The sequence below is a fragment of the Pristis pectinata genome, chromosome 19 (genome assembly GCF_009764475.1).
Source record: "Pristis pectinata isolate sPriPec2 chromosome 19, sPriPec2.1.pri, whole genome shotgun sequence".
Lineage (NCBI taxonomy): Eukaryota > Metazoa > Chordata > Chondrichthyes > Rhinopristiformes > Pristidae > Pristis > Pristis pectinata.
This window is the reverse complement of record NC_067423.1, coordinates 12,537,761-12,561,937: the sequence shown is the minus strand read 5'-3', so window position 1 is coordinate 12,561,937 and position 24,177 is coordinate 12,537,761. Positions and strand designations below refer to the sequence as shown.

Genomic DNA, 24,177 nt, shown 5'->3' with positions numbered 1-24,177 from the left:
TCCATCTATTCTTTTCCTATCCAACTACCTGGCCAAATCTGTTTGAAACATTATAATAGTATGTACCTCCTCTAGCAGCTCGTTCCAAATATTAACCACCCTCATTGTGGAAAAATATGCTGCTTGGATCTCATTTAAATTTCTCCCTTCTCACCTTAAACCTGTTCCCCCTTAGTTCTAGACTCCCTTTCCCTGGGAAAAAGATTCTGACCATCTATCCTATCTCTGCCCCTGATAATTTTGTAAACCTCTGTAAGGTCATCCCTCAGCCTCCTACAATCCAGTGAGAATAAACCCAGCCTGTCCAATCTCTCCTTATAACTACGGCCCTCCATTCCATGCAACATCCTAGTGAATCTCCTCTGCACTATCAGTACCACATCCTTCCTGTAGTGTGGCAACCAGAACTGTTCACAATACTCTAAGTGCGGTCTAACCAATGTTGCAGTTGTACACAACATGACGTCCCAACACTTGTGCTAAATGCCTTGTCCTATGGAAGCAAACACACCAAGTGGCTTTTTGACTACCCTATCCACCTATGTCACTACTTTCAGGAAGCTATGGATTAGTACACCCTGAGATCACTCTGTACACAGGGTCCTGCCATTTACTCTATATGTCCTAATACAATTTAACCTCCCAAAAAGCACTACCTCGCACTTGTCTGGATTAAATTGAATATGCCACTGCTCTGCCCAACTTTTCAGCTGATCTATGTCCTGCTATATCTTGAAATAACCTTCTTCATTATCTATGGCCCCACCAATTTTTTTATGTCATCGGCAAACTTACAAATAAAACCCTGTACATTACAAACCACAAAGGTCCCAGCACCAATCCCTATGGCATGCCACATGTTATAGACTTCCAGTCAGAGAAACACCCCTCTGAACCATTATCCTCTGCCTCCTGTCACCAGTTTTGTATTCAGTTTACCAATATACCTTGGATCCTTGTGTCTTAGCCTTCTGGACTAGCCTACCATGCGGGATCTTGTCAAAAGCCTTGCTAAAATCCATATAGATGACACCTACTGCCCTGCCTTTGTCAATCTCCTTGATTACCTCCTTGAGAAACTCAATCAGATTTGTGAGACATGATCTCTTCGGCACAAAACCATGCTCACTCCTCCTAATCTGTCCCTGCCTTTCCAAGTGAGCATAAATCCTATCTCTTGGAATCTTCTCCAAAAACCTCCTTCTCGTTGATTTACGACTCACTGACCTTGCTACCCTTTATGAACAAGGGGACAGCATTAGCTATCCTCTAGTCTTCTGGTACCTTACCCATGATGAACAAAGATGGAAAAAATCTCTGTCACAGTTCCAGCAATCTTCTCCCTTGCTTCCCTTGGCATCCAGGGACAGATCCTGACTGGCCTTGAGGATTTATCCATCCTAATATGCTCTAATATTCCTAGTACTTCATCTTTCCTGATATAGACTTTCTCCAGAATATCAGTGTACCTCTCCCTTAACACCCCAGCCTCCATGTCCTTCTCTCTGGTGAATACCAATGAGAAGTGTTTAGGATCTCATTCATATCCTTTGGCTCCATGCATAGACTACCCCTCTGGTTCCTGAGGGGACCTATTCCTTCCTTGGCTAACCTCCTCCTCCTAATATAAGGCGTTTGATAAGGTACCCCATGCGAGGCTTATTGGAGAAGGTGAGGAGACATGGGATCCAAGGGGACATTGCACTGTGGATCTAGAACTGGCTGGCCCACAGAAGGCAAAGAGTGGTTGTTGAGGGGTCGTATTCTGAGTGGAGGTCGGTGACTAGTGGTGTACCTCAGGGATCTGTACTGGGACCCTTACTATTTGTGATTTTTATAAATGACCTGGATGAGAAAGTGGAGGGGTGGGTTAGTAAGTTTGCGGATGACACGAAGGTTGGGGGTGTTGTGGCTAGTTTGGAGGGCTGTCAGAGGTTACAGAGGGATATAGATAGGATGCACAGTTGGGCTGAGAAGTGGCAGATGCAGTTCAACCCAAATAAATGTGAAGTGGTTCATTTTGGTAGGTCAAATATGTTGGCAAAATATAGTCTTAATGGTAGGACTCTTGGTAGTGTGGAGGATCAGAGGGATCTTGGGGTCCGAGTCCATAGGATGCTCAAAGCAGCTGCGCAGGTTGACTCTGTGGTTAAGAAGGCATATGGTGTATTGTCCTTCATCAATCGGGGAATTGAATTTAGGAGCCGTGAGGTACTGTTGCAGCTATATAGGTCCCTGGTCAGACCCCCCTTGGAGTACTGTGCTCAGTTCTGGTCGCCTCACTACAGGAAAGATGTGGAAGCCATAGAGAGGGTGCAGGGGAGATTTACAAGGATGCTGCCTGGGATGCGGAGCATGCCTTATGAAAGCAGGTTGAGGGAACTTGGCCTTTTCTCCTTGGAGAGATGGATGATGAGGGGGGACCTGATAGAGGTGTATAAGATGATGAGAAGTATTGATAGGGTAGATAGAGGGTTTTCCCCAGGGCTGAATTGATGGCCACAAGAGGACATAGGTTTAAGGTGCTGGGGAGTAGATATAGAGGAGATGTCAGGGGTAAGTCTGAGAGTGGTGAGTGCGTGGAATGGGCTGCCAGAAATGGTGGTGGAGGCGGATACGATAGGGTCTTTCGAGAGACTGTTAGATCGGTATATGGAGCTGAGTAAAATAGAGGGCTATGGGTAAGCCTAGTCATTTCTAGGGTAGGGACATGTTCGGCACAGCTTTGTGGGCCGAAGGGCCTGAATTGTGCTGTAATTGTTCTATGTTCTAATATACCTGTAAAAGGTTTTGGGATTCTTCTTAATCCTACTTGCCAAGGTCATTTCATGACCACTTCTTTAAATTTTCTCCTATATCCCCTATAAACCTCAAGTGACTCGTTTGATAAGAACTTCCTATACCTGACAAACATATCATTTTTCCCCCCTGATCAATATCTTTTGTTAAACCAGGGTTCCCTAAACATGCCAAAATTGCCTCTTAATTATAAACCGAAAGAACTAAAACACCCAAGAAAATACTTTATTCTGGCACTAGTCTGTACAGGTTATGAGCCTCAAGTTCAAATTCATTGTCATGGGCATACATACCCAGGGTATAAATGTCATGAAAACATGCTTTTTGCACTAGCAGCACAGTATATTAAAAACATAAACTGCATAATCTTAAATTAACTTAAATTATACATAAATTACATGACATAATCAACAAAAATAGACATAACAATATTAGTGTAAGTTGAGGGAAATATAGTAGAATTAAGGTTTTTCAGGTCAGTTCAAGAACCTGATGGCAGTGGGGAAGAAGCTGTTGTTGAACCTTGAGGTGTGGGTCTTCAGGCTCCTGTACCTCCTGCCTGATGGCGGCAATGAGAAGAGGGCATGGCCTGGATTGTGGGGGTCCTTCCTGATGATGGATGTTGTCTTCCTGAGATGTTGCCTCCTTTATAGATGTCTTTGTAGATGAAGCTGACCAAAGATAAATGCATGTTTAATGACAATTATTTCAAAGTAAGTTTTAACCATTGGCACGCTTTATCTTCCTCACAGCCTGTCCCAATTGATGACAATTTTTGTGGCTTGGACATTAATGCTCCATTAGGCGGTTCCACTCTCATGCAGGGCATTCCCCTGTTCTCCGAGGACAGGGACAGAATGAGCTCGGTGATCTCGTATGTTTACAACAACCACTCACTGGTGTTTGTGGGCACGAAAAGTGGCAAGCTGAAAAAGGTAGGAAAAGCTGTTTTTTTTTCCCTTCTCCCCCAATCTCTTGGTTGTTGATGCATGAGGTGGTGTTTGTTAGACCCAGTGTTTGGTGTTGAAACCCTGAGTCATAAGTCTTGCTGTACTTGATATTGCTATACACCTGTTTCCTGGCATGAATATTTTCTTCTGGGATCGGTCTATTAGAATTTACTGCAAACATATTGGTGTCTGACTGCAGAATGGACATTGCTTGGTGTTGAAATGGAGACAAACAATATTGAAGCATTCTTCAGACTTTTAAATCCATGCAGTTTGGTGGTTGTATCCTGGTGGTGGAATGTTGGCAATTAAGGAATCAAGAGCAGGTATGTTAGGGACATTTTTTAAAATCAGAAATTGGTGCATCCACTTCTCTTCCAACAAAGATGCAATCAAGTTGGTCAGCAGAGCCGCAAAGTTAATTCCTTCTGGTGGATTTGTTGGAGTGCACCACAGCTTGATAAACAAAAGAACTTTGATGAATTGAAGATCAAAATTTGTAGGCATTTTGGTGTCTAACTGCTGCCATTTGAGTTTGTGGGCACATGTTTGAGATGTATCGAGGCTGGGTGTATAGAGCTCGACTGTGAAATCCCCAAAAAGTGCTGGCACTTTGAGCGCTGTCTCTGCAGCCTGCTGTCACTCTATAGAAATGCTAACTCCAATTATCATATGTCATGATACTGTGTAACTTGTGTGCAACGATAACTTGTGGATTTTAATCCAACATCATGCTTCATACCGGGCATATGTGGTCTCTGGTTCACTTGTCTGTACCTTAGTGAGCAGGTAACCGAGGCCCTGAAGATGCCTTTATATATTTGTAACTGGTCCATTGTACGGAAGTTAATGGTTTGTATTCTGTAAAGGATAATCAGTGCAGATTATATTGTTATATTTGGATTTTTGGATGTAGTAGTCTAGTTGCTTGGCTGATTTTATATATGGATGATTATTATAAAGGGTCTATTGTTGAGATGAGACCCTGGGTTAGAATGCTGGCAAAGTTCTCTCTCTATATTCAGACTATTACTGAATTCAGGGTAACACAAAAAGTACCGAAATAGGACCAATTTTTAGCTACCAACATAACTTCTAACCAGCACAGAAGGGTCAAAGATTAAATGATTTATTCTAATTGTTGGAACAGAGATGAGAAATTTTCACTCGGAGGATTGTAGGGATCTAAAACTCACAGCCAGAAAGGGTGGTAGAGGCAGAAACCCTCATTACATTTAAAGAGGACTTTGATGTGTACTTAAAGAGCCATATAGCTACAGGCCCAGTTCTGCAAGGTGGGATGAGGTTAGATTCCTCTTCTCTGATTGGCACAGACATGGAGCCAATTGGTGACTTCCTGTGTTGTAAGTTTTCTGCTCCTGTTTCCATCTTCTGCCAGTTATTGATTAGGGATTGTGGTAACCATTGAACCCCAGAGAGATCGAGGTCTGAAACCTGTTGGATGGTGGGATTGACCCTCTTGCCCAAGCTGATGCCTGCCCATGCCTCGTGCTGTTCTACAGAGTTGAGATGGATGAATTTTTGGGAACCTAAGTAATTGAAAACCATGTGAATCAGATGGCAAAGTGGTTTTGAGACACAGCATCAGTTTTCAGAATAATCGATTTTACTTTTGAGCAATTGTAATTAAAATTGATTTATTGAAACTGCTGAAGACAATTGTGAACCAAACAATATAAATTGACATGATCCTGCACTATCAGAGCAGTGTGTGAGACTGGAGATTGAGGTAGTGGTGAGCATTTTCAATACTGCAGCAAATTTTCAGCATGCTGCCCCATCATACCCCACCCTTCCTGACATCAGAATATGCATTTCCTTGAAGTCGCTATTGATGAAGAGGTCGTCTTCTCAGAAATGGGTTATTGTGTCGATTCGCGTTGAAAATCATGGCAATTCTAATGTGGAGCTTTGAATTAATCTTTAAAAGGAATGAACCATAGTTGACTCATTTGCAAAGAGGGAATATTGTCCTTAAATGTTTACATGCATATTAATTATAGTACAATATTGTATTAATCCCCCAGTTTTATTCTTTCTTTGATAATGGCTTGATCATGCTCTTAAAGTCATAACAAATATTTAGTTTTGAATTAATTTTAATGACTCTCAAGTGTCAGAATTTAATTATGTTTTGAGATTCCATTGTGACAGTCACTGTGCTTTTTCGTGTGGCAATTAATGTTTGTTGGTTTCCAGTATTTGATTTGTGTATTAACAGGAAGCTTATAAAACAACAGAGAGGGAGAATATGTTCCACAGCTCGGAGAAGAATCATTCTGACTGCTGATGGAAGTTTCTTCTCTCTCTGTTTTTGGTCTTGGTAAAGAGTAGAATGAAGTTCGATGAATGGCCTATAACGTGACGGAGCATCAATAGTAAGGTTTAACATTGGAGCATAAGTGGGAGACAACATCTTTACTCTGTAGCACATTCATTCCATTGGTGCTCTTCACAACTGCTGCTCTTGGACCATAAGAGTGAACTTGTGGTGCACATAGACACAAGGTGATGCACTTGGAACAGAAGGTGCAAACTGCAGGTTTTCAAAGAAAGATCAGGATGAGTGGGACTGACATGGTCACAATGGGCTGAATAACTGGCTTCTGTGGTGCATGCTTTCATTAAAGACTGTGTGCCTGGCAGTGCAGATACCTGTCTCCCCTGGGGATCCCAGCACCTGTTCAACAGCAATGGGTTAACTAGTCTGATGCCCAGTGTGGTTTGAAGTGTGCACCTCAAATCTCTCTCAACATGATTCTACTGCTCAGAGCTCAAGGATTGTGAATTATTATTTTTGAGAGTGATGAGTCTCCCTGAAATGTGTGCACAAAGGATGCAGCTTGAATTTGAGTGTGGTGTTGCTGCAAATAATTTGCCGCAGGTAAATATTTACAATGTCCATATCACATTACTGTCAGTGTAAGTAGGTTGATTTCAAAATTAACAATGTTTATTAAAGTACTGGGCTGGATAGATTTTCAGGTCTTGTACCACACCTGCTTCTTTCTGCAGTTGGAAAAAATGGAACAAAAGGCAATTCAAATGCTTTCTTTCAATTACATAGATTACCTCTTGTGATAATGCTGATGGCAGAAGCTCCTTATGGATCGATGGACGTGCCCTGCCTCCCTCTTCACCTCTGTCGAGAAGGCTGGCAAGTTTGTTTGGAGCATTCCATGTGTGTGATGAATCAAGCGGGTCCCTTCTCTCTGCCACAGTGCCTATTCTCCATGTTGTGCCTCTGGTGCTAGGTGCTCAATTCATGGCCTCTCCCAGGAACCGGTTACTTTCAGGGCAGCACAGCTGATGGAGCTGCTGCCTCACAGCTACAGTGACCTGGGTTCAATCCTGCCCTCTGGTGCTGTGTGGGGTTTCTCCCTGTAACCGTGTGGGTTTCCTCTGGTTTCTTCCCACATCCCGAAGATGTTTGGGTTGGAGGTTAAATGAACAATGTAAATTGTCCCTAGTGTGTGGGTGAATGGTAGGATCTAGGGGGGAATTGATGGATTTGTAGGATCATTGTAGCATCAGTGTAGGATTAGTGTAACTGAGTGGTCAGCATGGGCTCATTGGGCCAAAGGGCCTGGCTCCATACTGTATGACTCTATAGCTCTATGGCTGCATATGGCACTATTTCCAACAGGTGATTCCTCACATCCCAGTCTAGTTGCCAACAATAATTGGTAGCAGGCTGCCTGATTGTGGAGTCTCATTCTGGCCCAGCTCATTCCCAGCAGCTGAGACCAAGATGGGTGGAAATGCTTTCTTTATAGCCTGGTTCCAAGCTAAGCCCCAGTGCGAAGAGTGGTTCGCTATAGAGCTTTTCACAATCTCTGTCCCAGTTTTACAAGTATTGAAATACTTTTGAAATATAATCACTGTTGTATAACTGTAAATAAACTCAAAGCAACTATTTTCAAAAAGATTTTGAGTAACTTGAACAGTATGGTCATTTACACCTACGCTTGGACATCCTGCTAATCTGATATATTCCAAGACCATGGGTCAAATCTACTTTTCCCAATTCTACTGAGACATTTCTGAAAATGAAGTGTGGTTTGAAGAGCTGCAAAGGTATGGAAGCTGAGAGGAAAATTTCAAACTTGTGCTTTTGGATTGCAAGAGACCAGAAAAAAAATATAGAATTTACTCTTAAAAGTATGGTGGACTGGTCTTTATCTGAGAGGGATAGGATGCATACTGAAGTTCTTATCAATTCTTATCTATTGAGAACTGAATTATAAAATGCAATGATGCCTTTAGATAGCTGGCTACATGTGGGTTATTCCTTTTGGATCAGAAAATCAATAAAACAGCTAGTTAACTTTGGGCAGGGTGAGAAAAAGGAATCATTGCTTTCTCACCACATTCCAGTGAAAGGAGGAGAAACTAGTTAAGGAAGAAAACAAAATTACAGCTGATGTCATGATCTTTGCAATGGGTTGGTCAACCCTTAGGCAGTCCAAGTGTATGCACAAGAAAAACACAGAATTATGGAAGGCAATAGAGAGAGGGGAGTGATTTCTTCTGTTGGCTTGGTACCCAGTTCCTGGTGTGAAAAGGTTTGCTAACCTATTGAAATAGATATTGTCAAAAATAGCAATGAGCTGCTGTTGGCAAAAAGATGTGCTTGACAGAGTAGAATCTTGGTCCAGTGAAGAAGTATGGAGACAACTGGAGACCAGGCTCTGCTGTATGGACATTGACACATGTAAGTGGGCACAATGGGCCAAATGAAGTGGTGGAAGGAGCACACCATCTTCTAAATTACACACCCACCCATCTTTTGGGTACCTCCTCTCTATTCGTGGCAGAGACTGTGGCTCCCATATTGGCCTCAGCAGCCATCTTAAAACCCATAGGACTGGACTGTGAAACAAGTCATCCTCGACCTCAAGGGATTGTCAAAGAAGAAGACTAAGAATAGGTACATATGTGTAGCAAGGGATGCATTGAATTAAATTGTCATCAGTTGCTCAGTGCTGGGTTGACTACATCTGATGACAGGATAGTCCCTACTTGGAACTAGGTGCAAAAGATATTTTATATCCCATTTAAAACACTTCATTCAGGAAAGGTTCAGAAATGAAGATGTTGAAGTATGTAGCTGGAGGCTCATAGATTATTGTAGGCAACATCATGGGCATGTAGTTGCTGTCATTTTGGCAGCTTTCAAATCTGCCCTGAGAAATACTTACAAACCTGTTGAAACAAAAGCTAATAAAAAAAATGTGATCCATGTGTCTCTTGAGGGACAGAAGTTTAGTTCTTTTTATGTGTTCTAACATGTTCATGTTGGTCAATGGAAGCTTGCAATGGCTCTGAAATCTCTTTGCAATATCAAGAAACTAATCTGTAGACCCACTGATCCATTTGCAATAGACGGGTGTGGTGCTCTCTACTGGATGCATCTCGGTTTACACAGGTTCAGATCTCCATTCATTGGCTTGATTACTTGGACTAAACTGTTAACTCCTACATTGTGCTGCATTTGAATCAGCATTCACTCCATGGAAACTAGAAACCAAGGAATTGATAATTTTTAATTTAAACTTTAAATATTTTAAACAATTTATAAAAAAAAAAGATGGGTTTGGAATGCTTGTAGGAAAACATGTTCGGTTCTTGCAATGCATGAGGATAATAGATGTTGAAGGATTTACAAAATTAGTTTTAGCCCATGGATCCATGCTGCAAAAGAAAAGTGCATAAGATATTTATGTTACTATGGCTGGGGATAATTCTTCTGTCTAACAGCAAATGGTTCCTTGCTATCTTATTTCTGTTGTTCGTGAGGTGAGGAAAGATTGATAGATGAAGAGAGTTGAGGGTCTTCTGTCCAGTACTTGGGTTGGGAAAATATCCAAACAAGACCTGCTCCATGCGGATGTGTCCCTAACCATACATCGATTTGTACTCCTGTTTCTTGTATGCACATCTTGAGAGCAACAGGTACAATAAGTTTCTGTATGTGTTTTTGCATGATGTAATTGGGCTCCATGCCATGGTTTGAGTGGGGTGTGGCTCAGTGCTGGGTGAAATATCAACCAGTTGTGCCTCATAGTGCTACCTGTAACCCTCACTGGAAAGTGCTAAGTGCAGATGTTAGATAAGGATGTGATCATACAATCTGTTAGTCCTGGAAATCTGCCTCCCACATATGGAATAAGCACTGCACCAGAATCGCAGCTTTGGCATAGCACTCAGTATGAGTGACTGCAATATTAGTAGTAAAGAGAACAAATTATTACATTCTCTAATTAATTGAATTTCAACAATAGAGGTAGTGCTAACAAACTGTGAATATCAAAATGATAGCACTTTGTTTCCTAACAGCCTATTATGGAGGAAGCGTACGACATGATTGCAATTTGATTAAAAAGACAATGGCATGGAAGGTTTCCATTTGATTTACATCAAAGTAAACGGGACCAAAGCAAAGGAAAAAACCAGGCTGGAACAGGATGCATTTTCCATGTTTCTGACAAATGCACTTTTACCAACCTGTATACTTGTTAGCCGAAGATCATTTCATTCATCCAAGGCAGAGCATCTGGAAAGGACCTATTCTGCCTTTACTGCACCAGTTTCAATGTTCCATTAAGTCATTAAAACCATAAACTTCTTAATTACTCATTCTGTGAATGTGGTCTGTGAAGACTGGCATTTATTGTCCACGTGCAATTGCCTTTCAGAAGATAAGTGAGCCATCATCAAGTCGAGTTTATCGTCATGTGCACAAGTACGGTGAGGTACCAGTACAATGAAAATCTTGCTTGCAGCAGCATCACGGGCACGTAGGTACGGACAACACAAAGAATGTACATTATAAATATAATTCTTAAACCAACGCCTTGTGTGTGGTGAAGGCAGTCTCACAGTGTGAAGGGTTCAGAGTTTTTGGGTTTGACCCAGTGACAATGATGGATCGGTGATGTATTTCCAAATTAGGTGGTGGTGCTGGGGCCTGATCTTGCTTCCAGACCACCTCTGCTTACTCATGAAGTAAAGCCGCCAAATTCTGCTTCACTAATAGTCACTCATGGCACCTGACCATGACAAGTACAGGGATAAAGACCTGTGAGTGGTCTCTTGTTGAACAAGGGCACTACCAGTTTTTGTTTGAGAAGGTTCCAGATTCAATTTGATGGCTGTGGTGAGTTGATGGATCTTATTTGGGTTGCAGTTGGGAAATTCCAGTTGTATCCCTGGTCATGGAGCTGGAAGGACAGAGTTGTCTGTATTCTGCATTTACCCAGAACCTTCCACTGGAAAGTGAGTGGCAACTACATCCACTTATTTATTCAATATTTAGCTTGCTTGAACCCTGAGAAATAGGCTGGGATTTGGATTGTGGGTGACAGTCAAAACCTGGCATTGCAGTTGGATCAGTTGAGAGGATTGTTGTGGATGTGATAGGAAGAAGGGTGGAAGAGAAATCTATGGCCAATTATCTTGAACTCGTGCATGAAGTTCAGGTAGTTGGATTGGAATGTGAATGGTCTCCCAAGTCCTGTTTATCAGGGTGAGTCTGCTTTATAGGAGAAAGTGTGAAGACTTGAGTAGAGAATTAGGGGAGGTGCTCTTACCAAAACAGCTGTGCTTATTTGGGGTCAATTGAAAGTTTCAAGGACACAGTTAATGATGTTTAGAAGGAATGTGCATCAAGGGACATTGAAACGTTATGAGAACCATTCAGATCTTCCAGCTAAAGTGAGCATTGGGAATTGAAATGTGAAATCATGATGATCAAGTTGAATATCAGAATGGACTCAATACTAAATTGTTTATTCCAGTTGTAATTTTGGATAGTGGTGTCATGTTGCCTGGCATAACAATCGGGACTGAATGGAGCATTTTCATTGGATATGCCTGAAAAGCTCTTGAATGGAAATGAGAGCCACCAGTGTGTAACCTGCTAAGATGTGACTGTGTTTTCTAAGCTTAATAATTCTGTTCAACTCAGAATTCTGATAATCACACAGAACAATTTTCAGCATGGCTCATCAAACTATTTCTAGTTTGAACAGCCCGACCATCAATTATAACAACAGCAGGAAATAGGAGAATAGCATTCTGACAGGGGACTTGCACATGATTTATATGCATCAATTTATGTATTCAAGGGAACACCAAATCTTTTTTAAGACTTTGTAGTGTGGTGAAGCTAGCCTTACCACCCTATTTTCAGATCCAGAGAAATGTTGCATTCCCTAAAGGCAACATTTATTGTAAGGCAAGGTTGGGAGTGCACCGTTACTGAGAAGGAAATGCAGACGCACAAATTGGACAGCCAATAGTTGTCTCTTTGCAATAGGCCTCTCTCTATTCAGAACAAGATTGAGTTTAAGGTTGGGTTATTGGGTCTTTAGCTCCTCAGACATGAGGAGAACTTGCAAGGAGTAAGAGATCGGGTAAATCCTAAGCACACTTTCCAAAATAATCCTCTACTGCGGAACAAGAGAGTGGAGATGCAGGCTGGTGCGAAACTAGTAACTTGATGGCAAAGATGGTCACTCCACCTGGGCTGGGTATTCAACTTGTATTGAGAATAGAGGTTATGGGGTTTTGGTGGAGGGATAGAACTTGGAACATAGCACAGGACAGCACGTGAACAGGCCCTTCAGCCCACAATGTCTGTGCCGACCATGATGCCAAATTAAACTAATTCTATCTGCCTGAACATGATCCATATCATCCTTTCCATGCATGTTCGTGTGCCTGTCTAAAAACAAAAGCAAAATAAAACTTGCTTCTCACATCTTCTTTAAACTTCCCCCCCCCCTCACCTTAAATCTACATCCTCTAATATTTGATATTTCCACCCTGGGAAAAAAGACTCTGACTATCTACCCTATCTATATACCTCAGAATTTTATAAATTTCTATCAGGTCTCTCCTCAGCTTCTGGTGCTCCAGAGAAAACAATCCAAGTTTGTCCAACCTCTTATAGTTAACACTCTCTAATCGAGGCAGCATCCTGGTGAACCTCTTCTGCACCCTCTGTAAAGCCTCCATATTCTTCTTGTAATGTGGCAATTGGAAGTGCACACGGTGCACCAAATGTGGCCTAACCAAGGTTTTATATAGCTGCAATATGACTTGCCGACTTTTATACTCAATGCCCTGACCGATGAAGGCAAGCATACCGTAAACCTTCTTTACCGCTCTATCTAATTGTGTTGCCACTTTCAGGGAGCTATGGACTTGCACCCCAAGGTCCATCAATGCTCCCAAGGGTCCTGCCATTTACTGTATACTTTCCCCAAAATGTATCACGTACACTTGTCACACTTAGAAAATGGATGTTTCCATTTGTGGCCAATCAGATGGTTGCAAACAAAAGAATGGAAGAATAATGTTGGCAGAGATTTATTTTCCTGAGGGTTAGTTAGAATGTAAAACTCTCTACCATAATGAATAGTTGAGGCCAACAGCTGAGATGCACTCAAGCGGAAGCTAGTTAAGCAGGTGAGAATGACTGTAATAGAAAGAGTGAAAGGAGGTTTGTACGGATCACTACTGTCAATAAAGGTGTTGGCTGATTGGTCTGTTTTCTATGCTGCCAGTGACATCTTCATCTTGTAAATTAATCAAACTCTCAGATAACTTGTCAAATGTGCAGATTTCCTTTTGCTGGGTGTTGGAACATGTCTATGGACAGAAGGTGAAGACTGCACCACGACTGGGTAAGTGGCTTACCTAGCCTCCATGGAAATTTCAGGGCACGGGGCATCCATTTGGTTTGTTGTAACTATTATGGTCTAAAAGCTCTTAAGCTCTGCTCTAATCCTATTTCTGTGATGTTCTTTTCCACACTCTCCATCTACTTTCTAACTTTCCTTTCAAACAAATTTTAGTCTCTGCCTCAAAAGCCCCTGTTCTTGTTGTAACAACTGGTGTGGGAGACTTTCCACCTCCTCCTCTCTGCACCAGGTCACCATGCTACCCCCTCCATCACCTTTGATGAAGTAGCAGTCTCATCCATGCTCCTTTGTTAGCGATTTTGCCAGCTCACAGAAAGAGCCTTTATCTGTTTATAATGATTCCTCTTGATCTTTGGATTCCAGTGGAGATAACAAAGCAACAGAGAACATTAGAGTGAGGTACCAGAGTGTGACGAGTGCCCTGTGGATTTAAATATTTGACTTTGGATCTTACTGGGTAGCCAAAAGGAACACACTTAAGATAATCGACGAAAGGAGTTGAGAAGAGATGAGAATGTTCTCTAAACAGGGAGTTTTCTATTCATTCATTCATGGGAGGTGAGCATCACTGACAAGACCAGCATTTATTTTCCACCTCCAAGTGCCCTCTGGAAAAACTGCTATTTTAGAGGGCATTTAAGAATCAACCTCATTGAAGGGCCAGAGTCACATGTAGTTCAGACCAAGTAAGGATAATCTATTTCCTTAAGGACATTGGTAACCAAGTTAGGGTTTCACAACAATCCAGCAGTGTTGTGGTTGCCATTACAGACTGCATTTCTTTATCTAGGTCTTAATTAGTTACTTGAAATTAAATTCCCACCTGGTGTGGTGGGATTTGAACTGTTTATAGGTCTGTAGTCCAGTTGTTGCAATCTTATCTGTATGACCTGAGAAGGTGGTGGGAACTGATTTATCACCCAGGGAGGGGATTGAATAAATATTTGAGATTGAATAAAGGGTAGGATATTTTCGTGTTCAAAGGGAAGAACAGAGCAGTACAATTAATTAGGTAGATTCTTCCAGAGACCTGCATATGCATGATAGGCTGAATGGAGTCTTTCTGTGCTGGAATATTCCAGAAAATAACTTAGATGCGGAAAGAAATATTTTAAGAAAGAATGCGAAGCTGTTGACCAAAGACAGCAATGGATTAGTGAGGTGGACTTCAACTCTGACACCTGAATTGAATGCAGTCTGATGGAATGAAGCTTGCTTTTCTGATTGCATGGATTCAATCTAATTCCCATTGCTCTTGCAATCCCCAAATGTCACCTCCCTCTATAAACAGTCAAGGAAGTATGAAGATTGATGTTTGGAGAAATGGAAATATTAATAATGGCGGAGGAGTGTTGTGCTTCAATAAAATTTCTTTGGTGGGGCATGAGAAAGAAGGGTCATAGAATCATACAACATGGAAACAGGCCCTTTGGCCCAACTGATCCATGCTGACCAAGATGCCCATCCAAGCTAGTCCTATTTGCCAGCAGTTGGACAGGTATCCATGTACCTGTCCAACTGTCTTTTTAAAAGTTGTTATTCAATAGACAAAGGGGTTTGCTACATTTGGAAATATCTCACCTGAATTCAGGAGTGTTCAGTTGTGCCAATGCAAAAACTTGGGAATGAAATTCCATTCTCTGTCATAGGCATTCCTTAATGACCACAGACAGAATGCATCTCCTTTTACCTTCACCCCACTCCATTTTTTTTACCCCAGACAAAAGAAAATGAAGACCAAAAATGAAATTACATCTTAAATTGATCAAGACTATTACTGCAGACCCTGGAAACCCTCTTACGAGCCCTGCTGCTTCTTGTTTAATGCAGGTGGGAATAGCTGGGCTTACAATACGGTTTGCATGATGCCAATTCCCTTCTAAGATGCAATGTTTCTTTATTCATCAGTGCTGAAGGACAGACTATTGCAGAAAACCCTCCTGATGAATTAGTCTCTGGTCCATCAGTTTTGTTTTAAACAGAAGCTTCAATATCAGTCTGAGTGCATGGCCCAGGAAGTTAATTCTTTCCACTGGGTCAATACCCTCTGCCCTTTTCCCTTCTGCTCACATGATCCAAGATAGTCAGAAAGGCTCCCCCAAATGGATGAATTAATGATAAGGGCCTCTCAAAAAGAAGGTCAAATATTGACCCTTCCTGGAGGCAATTCTGACTTCCTGCCATGTGTGATGTTCGATGGAATAGGGATTTAGCAGAATTGGTGTCTCTGGGTCAAACAGTAAAATCATTCATACTGTGCCTCGTGATCAGCATCAAATAGCTTGAGTTATTGCAGTCTCAGTTTGGCCAACTGAGTAATGTAAATTAGTGTGAAATTGGCTGGCCAGATTGAGCAGGAAACAGGAGATCACTTCATGAAGGCAGTGTCATACCAGAGTTTGACCTTCTTTTCCATGTTCTGAAACTTTAAATTGACTCTAAAGTGTGCAGAAGGTGGATTGGTCATGTAGCTTGCTGCTTGGCATAAGTTGTGGCCAGGTGGGAATTTACTCTGTGCTGAACCGGAAGGTTGTGAATTCAGATACCATATCAGAGACGCGTGCGCATGCAGTTCTGAGGAAGCTCTGCACTATTGGAGACCCTTTCTCTTGTATAAAATATTAAGCTGGGCTTCCATCTGCTCTCTGTTAATACCAGTATCTTGGCCAATGTTTATAACCAATATCAGTTCAAGAAAACTCCCCACAGATGAACTCACTGCTGTTGGAGGACTTTGCTTAGTGTGAATTGACGGCTGTGTTTTTTGGCTGTAACACAAATTGTTTGGAAACATTTAGAAGTTGTGAAAGTTCCATAGAAACACAAATCTTCCAACAGATTATTAATTAGAGTCCAAGGAAAATAATGAATGAAATTAATAAACTCCCTTGTAGTTTTAAAGACCCCTTGAATCACCCCTGACCCACCTTTTTTCTGGAGAAAGGAATATGTTCAGCCTTTACCAATTAGTATATTCACTCAATATATTCACTCTTTCATCTTCCCCACTGCCTCTATATTTCCTTTTTCTTATATATATATATATATAGAATGGAGAGCTTGCATTGTGGTTGAACTAGCCAAGATTCATTATGTTTAACATAACTATATTGCTCTACAATTCTTGTCTTCTACACGTGCACCTCAGTGCTTGTTTCAACTTTAGCTTTATTAACCTGTGTTTCTGCTACTTAGTAATTTTAGAGTCATACCCTTTCCTAATGAGTATTATGCCTTTGTTCTGCTGGTGTAAAGTTGGTAGCTGTTACTTAGTTTTGATCCTTTGCAGATCACCATGTCATTGTCTGTGTCCCGTTTTGAAGTATTGTTTATCAGACCTCTTGTGACACACATAGTTCTGTGGCTTACTAAATTCCGAGTGCCCCTCGGGATATGATGGAAATCTGGAACTCTGGCACTGAATGGCCGACTTTGTTGAAACACATGACTTTGGTGATGAGGTAATTTATAAAAATGTGACTGGAACAAATCCTTTTTTGTAATCTCGTGGACTGAGTCTCCCTGGAGGTCTAAATGCTTCGTCGGTGATATCACGTAGGGAGAAGATTGGAGGAGGCAGAGAAATTGTGCCGGATGTGGACCAAAGGCCCCGGACGTTTTCGAGATGGGTTTGGCTTCATGTCACTTTGGTTGTTGGGTTACTTGAAACCAAGGAGAACAGGTGGGGCTCATGCTGTGGTCAGAAGTGTGGAAATGAGCTGCAGCACTGTTCAAAAGGTCCACCAAAGGGGTTAATTATAATCTAACATTTGAAGTGCTTGATCTCTTGCCGTCCAACTCTCTCACCAAGTCTCCCTGGGGCCTCTTTCTTAGGTTTCATGCAGGATGAGGAGAGTGTCTGCCTACAAAGCAAACCTGCTGATTCTCTGCTCCTTGGTAGCTCTCTCATTTATAGCAGTGGGGAGAGTAATGGTGTGGGGAATAATCTCCCATCAGCTGAAGCACTTGGGTTCTAATTACTTATCTTCGATCTGTGAAGTGTGTAGGAGCCTGTAAGAAATTTTAACAAAGGTTTTTCAAAGGAAATGCAATGTTATTTTAAATTTCTTTCACCCCTTCTCTATTTATTTCTCTTGCTGATTCTATACTAGGTAATCATTCCAGTCTGACCCACCTACCCCCTCACTATCTCAGCCGTTTCTCTTAGGCGGTAGGCAAGTTTTGCCCAGCTCCATCTGCGTGAACTGTGCTCCTGTTGTATGTGAGTGAGCATGGTAGGTGTGATGGTGGGAGAGAGGCTGCTTCTGTTGTTCACAAACAGACTGTTTCAATGGTAGTGGAGTAACACTGCTGTGAAATGGGAGGGGATGAAATGGAGGTGGGGGGAGGTTATAATTGGAGAGGAGGGTGATAGACAAAATTGAAAGTGGGTTAAATGAAAGGCAGAGAAATTACAAGAATAGCTGTTTTAATGGGTTGTTCCTGGTTGAATCCATGATGTCCTTGGTGCATTCAATTTGGCATTTTTATTCCTATCAGAACCATCCTTTTGAAACTTGACCAGGGGAATTGAGAACATTGAAACTGAAGGTATTTGTCCTCCACCCCACTTCCCCAAGTAAACATTTAATTAAAACTAAATTCAATGAGTATTTCAGCATTTTTTCCCAAAAATCAAGTTCAAATGTTAGTTCATTGTCCGCACATTATTTTGCTTGCAGTCTGTCCCCGAACATCCAAGTGACTGAATGTACACTAATGAGGTTTAATGTTTGCTTGCTTCACAACAGAGATCAAAGAGCAACAAGTGTTTGAGACAGTGGTGGCTGCACTTGACAGGGTGAGGGGGAACCCACTGCAGCTCTGGAAGTCAGCACTCAGAAAACAAGGCACTAAAGAGGCTGATTAGAAAGCTGAGGAGCTACTTGATGTCAGTGTGGCCTCCGAGGTTATGTGATCCAAAGCAATTTTGAAACCATCAAAAATCAATGTGTTTGTATGTAAAAGCACATTGTGGACAACTGACTGACTTGGATGAATGGTACTTTTACCGCTTAAGGCCTTCTATTTCTTTCTGAAGCACTCTGTCCTCTGTGTGCTTGGTTGAAGAGGGGCTGTCATTTCCTTGGTGCCTTAACAAAGGTTTGTTCTTCTGTTGCAGGCAGTTCTTGACTGTGAATATGTTTGGCATTTGACTGTGGGAGGAGTTTTTATCCGGGCCTTGGCCTGAACTTTCTAATGAGTGTTACTATAGTGATTGGGAAGAGGGAACTAGGCTGACTTTCTCTTTCAACTTATCCCTTTTCCTAACCCAGAGAGCTACAAACCCAATTTTAGTTACCATACCTTTATTCTGGTTCAGATTCATTGAATCAATACAGATGAGGGGACTCAGCATGTGATCCCAGTGTCAGGTGTGACTTTAAGTGTGCAATGGACTTGGCCATTTTATCATTAGAATGGTTAGAGTTGGATTCCGTGTATGCATCGAAAAAAAAGTCAATTTTCTTGCATTATGCAACACCTTGAATCCACCCAGTGGTCTCAACTCTTCCTACCGTTGCAAACTTCTCAAAGCCTGCCAGATCTCTCCACCCCCAGCCCTGGCCTCCTGAATGTATATGATTTATATTGCTTCACTGGAGACACAAGAGACTGCAGATGCTAGAATCTGGAGCAACACAAAGTGCTGGAGGAACTCAGCGAGTGAGGCAGCATCCATGGAGGGAAATGGCCAGTCTATGTTTATGTTCAAGACCCTTCATCTGGAAAGTGCTCAGATGAAAGTTCTTGACTCGAAACGCCAACTATCCATTTCCCTCCATAGGTGTTGCTTCACCTGCTGAGTTCCTCCAGCACTTTGTACATTTCTCCACTGTTGGTTTCTGTGCCTTTTAGCTGTCAGGGTCCTCTCCTCCTTCCTCTGAGAACCTGCTTTAACCTTAGCAGTCTAAGCAAACTTTTGACCACCTGTATTGATATCTCCTGATGTGCTTGTGTCAAATTTTAGCTGGTATCACCCTTGTGAAGCATGAACCATGTTAAATATGCTGTATAAATACAGGTTATCACTGCTGGAAAAACTCCTTTGCTGATTTGAAATAAGGCATCTGGCACTTGGAAAGCACTCAAGAGAAACCTGTTCAATTTGTAATTTTTATGAAGGGTAGTGTTGTTTATCCCTTAGGCTCTGTATGTGCCTGTGCGACACAACATCAGCTCAAATTTCCATGCACTTGTGGGGATGCAACAGCTGCCTTTCACCTCTTTCCTTGCCACCATCCAGTGACCCAAACACTCCTTCCGAGTAAAGTGCTGATTCACCTCACTTCCAGTTATTGCATTGCATTTGGTGTTCTTGAAGTGGTCTCATCTCTACTGGAGAAATCAAATGCACATTGGGTGACCACTTTGCAAAGCACTTCCATTCAGTCTGCAAGAGTGAACCTCAGCCTTCAGATAACTTATTTTAATTCTCCATCGAATGTCTACCCCGACCTTTATCTTTGACCCCTTGTTTTGTTCCAATGAAGCATGATGTAGGCTTGAGGAGTGTCATGAACCAGCAACAAAAGAAACACACTGAGCATGATTCAGTGTTAAAAACTATTTTATTAATCACTACTTATGATAATACGTAAAATAAAAGTAAAAATGTTAGTATGTTAGAATTCAAGAATGTTAAACCTCGAACGTTAACCCCAAAACTAAACTCTTCGTGTGTGTGTGTGTGACAAAGTCCAAAACTCCCAGTTCCTGAATGGTTCTTAAAGTTCCGTTCCGCAAGCCATAAGGTGAAACATGAGCAAGGGCTTCTTCAACAACCACCGTTGTCTGAAGATAAGATGTAGATGTAGAAAAACATAGAGAGAGTACATACGAAATCCAAATGTTCCACGATGGAACCCAAACGACACTTCAGTGTTTACTCGGTAGTGACTTCCTCACCCCGAAAAGCATCCGAACCGTGGTCGTCCACACACAAATACCTGTTTCCTTCTACAGGTCAGCAACAAAGTGAACTCCACCGGATTACTTCCAACTTCCATACATGGATTTCTATGGCAAACACAGTTATTGTTTCTCATCCATCGATAGAGAAAACAAGCAGGCTGGTGTCTCTCTCCCTTCTCTCTCTCTCTTTCTTCTTCTTCTTCTTCAACAACGTCATTACGTCCTTTATCTTCTATTGACGTAAGCACGCCCCACACACACATACACACACACTCTCTATCTTAAAGGGACTTTCACTGAGTCCGTAACAGGAGCAGCGTCTCATCTTCCATCCAGGCATGTTACAGACCTTGGAACTTGTCACTGAATTCAATGATTTCAGATAACTAGCCTTTCCAGTTTGGCCAGATGTGATCAAAGGTTATTATGTTAACTCCATCCTTTTCTTTCCACAGCTGCTGCCTGAACTTCTGTTCCCAGTGTTCTTTTATTTCAGGATTCCAATAATTGCGCTGTTTTATCTCAGTTATTTCTCAGTTCCCACTTTGGCTCTCTTTCAATTTCTCTGTCTGTCTCTTTTTTTTATCTCTCTGTCTCTCTCTTTCTATCTCCTGTCTCTCTTTATCTCTGTCTCTCTCTCTTTCTATCTGTCTCTCTTTTTATCTCTTTGTCTGTCTGTCTCTCTCTTTTTATCTCTGTCTGTCTCTCTTTCTATCTCTGTCTGTCTCTATCTCTCTCTCTATCTCTCTGTCTGTCTCTCTCTCTCTTTCTATCTCTCTGTCTGTCTGTCTCTCTCTTTCTATCTCTCTCTCTATCTCTCTGTCTGTCTGTCTCTCTCTTTCTATCTCTCTCTTTCTATCTCTCTCTTTCCCTGACTCTCTCTTCCCCCTTCTCTCGCTGTCTCTCTCTTTCATTCAAGTTTCTATGCATGTCTCCTCCAGACAGATTAGCTGCAATTAACAAGCCTTCACCACCCCCTCTTAGCTGGCATCCATGCCATTTACATCCTTCAGTCTCATGGCATCCACCGTATCACAGGCATTCCCTGAGTCCTCCCACCCACCCTCTCCTCTGCAACTTAAAACCTGTTCAGTTTCTAATTTTCCCAAGCTCTGAAAGGTCATTGACCTGCAAGGTTAACTCTTTCTCTCTCCACAGATGCTGCCTGACCTGCAGAGTGTTTCCAGCATTTTCTGTTTTATTTATGATGCACACAATCCTCTATGCAGTTGGTTCCTTCAATGAGAAAGGTGGGAAAACACTGAATGGGCTCTTTCTATGCTGTTTGATTCTAAATGTTACAAGAAGCACATGGTGACTTTTGGCACAGATGCCCAGGGACTGAACGAGCAAAGACTTCTGCTTCACTCTGTGTAATTTCTTTTGCAAGAAAAATGCTTAGTTCAAGCCTTGATGGCATTTTGTCATCGGTTGGGAGCTTTGAATCTCCTGGCAGAGAGCTTTAATTCATTTTGATATTTCCTCCTGACTCCCTCGTTGATGTGGTTGGCTCAAAAGAAGGTCACCATCTCACCAATGATTATTGCGCTGTCAGAAATTCTCTGTGACTGGATTTATCACAGCCCTGTGGGCATCTGAGAATGCCCAGGGGCCAAGATACTTTTCCTAGTGACTGTTTGATTTGCAACTTGCTGATGTAATTGAAAGTCAAGTGACAAGCTTTGCTTAAATTGGTCCACTTGGTCCTGGGATGGATGGCAAAGTGAAGTCTGAGCTGTGCTCCTCACACTTTGTACTGAATGAGATAAGGGGGTGGTGGTTGGTGGGGAGTGCTACTGCTGGTTTTCGTAGAGGTCAGAGACCAACCAGTAGACTGTATTCATGCCAACAGATGCCTCCGAATCACAAGGAGGCATCACATTTGCTGTCTTCCTTTAAGAATGCAAATTGTACAGCGGGCCTACTTCACCACTTTAGGAGATTAAGAAATCAGGATCAGGTGGAATTGCTGATTTCCTCCCCTGCTACTTGCCCTGTTGTTACTTTTTGAGTGGGGTATGAGATCAGCAGGGAGGTAATAATGCCACTTTCCCACTTGTGGATGTGTTAAACTTGTTCCCGGCACCTCGGTCGTGTTAACAGCTGAAACTGCTTCACACACAACCAGTCATTCCCATACAGAATGACAACTTAGCAGTGGACTTGCTTGGAATGTAGTGGGTGTGTACTTGGTGGGATGTGGTGGAGATTGCAGGAGAATGGAAAGGCTGAGGGAGGTGAGGAGCTCCCTTCTCAGGCAGTCAGTTCCTTGCTCCACCGGTGCTGACTTGATGCCAGCCTTGGAGGCAGTTCCGAGGTGGCAGTGTGATCCAATGCTCCCTAAGGGTGTGAGGTTCCCAGACAGGACTGCTTGGAAAATTGTGGGCCTGTGTTCTCGGATGGTGAGCCAGATAGTTTGCACCAGCTTTTTCTCAGATGCCTCCAAGTCCCAGTCCCAGTACTGACTGTGGAACCATGTCTTGCCTATAATTTAGATCAGTCTATCAGTAGTGTGGCTTCTTTCACTTCATGCCTGCAGCTATTAAAGCCACACCATTGATAGACTGATCTAAATTATAGGCAAGACATGTTCAGAGACACAGGAGACTGCAGATGCCAGAATCTGGAGCAAAAATCGAACTGCTGGAGGAACTGAGTCGAGAAGCATCTGTGGAGTCAACAGGATGGTCATTGTTTTGAGTCGAAACCCTGCATCAGGACCGAGAGTGGGAACTTGACAAGTCAGCAGCCCCTTTGATTGGCTCTCCATCCATCATTGGTACACCGTGTCTGCAGCGTGTACCATCTAAAGAAATGCACTGCACTTACTCACTGGGGTTTCTTTGACAGCACATCCCCAAATACCCAATCTTTGCGACTTTAATAAGGATAAGTGCAGCCTGCACATATATGTAACACTACCTGCAAATTCTGAATCAAACACCATCCTGTCTTGGAAGTACATTGCTGAGCATGTGCTATAGGGAGAGGTTGGGCAAACTTGGTTGTTTTCTCTGGAGCAGCAGAGGCTGAGGGGAGATCTGATAGAGGTTTATAAGATTATGAGAGGCATAGATAGAGTAGACAGCCAGTATCTTTTCCCCAGGGTTGAAATGTCTAATACCAGAGGCATGCATTTAAGGTGAGAGGGGGAAAGTTCAGGGGAGATGTGCGGGGCAAGTCTTTTTACACAGAATGGTGGGTGCCTGGAATGCACTGCCTCGGGTGGTGGTGGAGCTAAATACGATAGGGGCATTCAGATAAGATAAGATTTCTTTATTAGTCACATGTACATAGAAACACACAGTGAAATGTATCTTTTACTTTGAGTGTGCTGGGGGCAGCCCGCAAATGTCGCCATGCTTCTGCCGCCAACATTGCACGCCCACAACTTCCTAACCCGTACGTCTTTGGACTGTGGGAGGAAACTGGAGCACCCGGAGGAAACCCACACAGATACGGGGGGAACATACAAACTCCTTACAGACGGTGGCCGAGGCTCTCATGAATGTGTGGGAAATGAAAGGATATGGACATCGTGTCGGCAGAAGGGATTAGTTTAGTTGGGCGTTTGGTTACTAATTTAATTAGTTTGCTACAACATTGTGGGCCGAAGGGTCTGTTCCTGTGCTATACTGTTCTTCATTGTCACTTGGTCTAAATCCTGAAGCTCCCTGACAGCACTGCAGGAGTCCCTTCACCTGAGGGACAGTAGCAGTTCAAGAATTCTCAACGGCAAATAAAGAAGGGCAGTAAATGCTGGTCTTTCTGGTCATGCTCAC

The 24,177-nt window shown here is 42.4% G+C and overlaps 1 protein-coding gene across 4 annotated transcripts in view; it reads left to right on the top strand.

Moving 5' to 3' along the window:
• plxna4 (plexin A4) overlaps positions 1–24,177 on the top strand; it is a 532,456-nt gene that overhangs the window by 15,477 nt on the left and 492,802 nt on the right. For all 4 annotated transcript variants that reach the window (XM_052033450.1, XM_052033449.1, XM_052033451.1 and 1 more), the window contains exon 3: positions 3,552–3,734. In XM_052033450.1, the coding sequence (XP_051889410.1) occupies positions 3,552–3,734 (183 nt within the window). The remainder of the gene's footprint in view (positions 1–3,551; positions 3,735–24,177) is intronic.